Raw genomic sequence first — 1,399 nt, 5'->3', positions numbered from 1 at the left:
GTGTGTGTGTGTGTGTGTGTGTGTGTGTGTGTGTGTGTGTGTGTGTAGAGGGAAGTCCAGTACTGGGGCCACGAGCTTGATTTCATGCTCAGAGAAAGACTCTGCTCACCTTCCTGAAACCAATAATCCGAGTTTATAATGTAAATGTGGCTTTTCTGAGAGCGTTTGGTGAAATTTGAATAGATTTTTTAAAAATTGTTTTGCAGATAGTGTGATTTAAAAAMAAACAAACTGTGAGTATGTCTCAGACTGCTTCTTGTCAGCTCCTGATCTCTGTCTTCCTGCAGGACATGACGGGGACTCCGTTTCCAGCCCAAACTGCGCTCAGATCGATGTGAGCGCGATGCCCATAGAAAGGGTTTATATGTTTTGTTTTTTTTTTTTTTTTTTTTTTTTTGGAAAAAACATTTTTGGCATCAAGGTGCCTGAAAAAAAAATCGTTGGTGCCTGCGGATTTTTCCTTCTCTCCTCTTCCTTTGGATTTGGGATTTATTTGGTCTGAGCTGGTCGGGATGGAAAGCCGCGACTTCGCTCCCCCGCACCCCCTCCTGACGGAGCGGAGCGCCCTGGTTCACAGCGCCGCGGCTCGGCTGGCGCCGGGCGGCCACGGCTCGGTGCAGCACCCGGCTCACTTCCAGCCAGGGAAGTACTACTCGTCCCACCTCTCCATGGGTCCGCACACAGGTCGGTTTCACATGCATTTTTTTAAACTCAGTTGTCTTTATTGTTATTATTTTTATTTCAACTTGTGAAACTTTAAAGCTGCTCAGAAGCGCTGAAAAAAACAGAGACGCACACATCTGTAAGAGTTCAGCTGCAACAACACAAACAAATCTAACATAAAACCCAATATATGTAGCACAAAACACACACACAAATAACTTTTAATTTTAGAACACGGTTTGAAATTGTTCTTTTAGAATTTAAGCAAATTCCCTTAAATGATTTGGATTCGTGTAACGAGGGTTATTAGACGTTTTAATCTTGTCATACAAGTTCATCAATTAGTAAATCGTCGCCATTTGATATAATTAATTCCAATTAAACAGCAGTTCAGAGGTATTGTGAGGAATTTGTGCAGTGGCTTCTTCTTTTTAGGTTTTTATTTTTATTTGGTGTCTGGGGGGGTTTCTGTTCTGGTCCCAAACTGTGGGGGTTGGGGTGTGTGTGTGTCACAGTGGCGGTGGTGGGCTGAAGTGGAGTTCTGGCTAATGGAGGTGCGGGTAATACCAGAAAATCCGGTTTCTATATTGAGCGGGACGTGACGGGGTGCGAATGGGTTGACAGTGCATGCATTAGATTTAACAAGTAGCTTTGGTATTCCTGTCTTAACAGGGGAGGTGTGTGTGTGTGTGTGTGTGTGTGTGTGTGTGTGTGTGTGTGTGTGTGTGTGTGTGTG

At 44.1% G+C, this 1,399-nt stretch overlaps 1 protein-coding gene across 1 annotated transcript in view; it reads left to right on the top strand.

Moving 5' to 3' along the window:
* Positions 1-372: 372 nt before the first annotated feature.
* The window catches only part of bahcc1b (BAH domain and coiled-coil containing 1b), a gene marked incomplete in the record, with an annotated part of 75,717 nt that continues 74,690 nt past the window's right edge, over positions 373-1,399 (top strand). The window contains 1 exon segment of the mRNA XM_014024035.1: positions 373-684. Within this exon segment, the coding sequence (XP_013879489.1) occupies positions 513-684 (172 nt within the window).

Source organism: Austrofundulus limnaeus, unplaced genomic scaffold (genome assembly GCF_001266775.1).
Source record: "Austrofundulus limnaeus strain Quisiro unplaced genomic scaffold, Austrofundulus_limnaeus-1.0 Scaffold405, whole genome shotgun sequence".
Lineage (NCBI taxonomy): Eukaryota > Metazoa > Chordata > Actinopteri > Cyprinodontiformes > Rivulidae > Austrofundulus > Austrofundulus limnaeus.
This window is presented reverse-complemented; position numbering and strand designations above follow the sequence as displayed.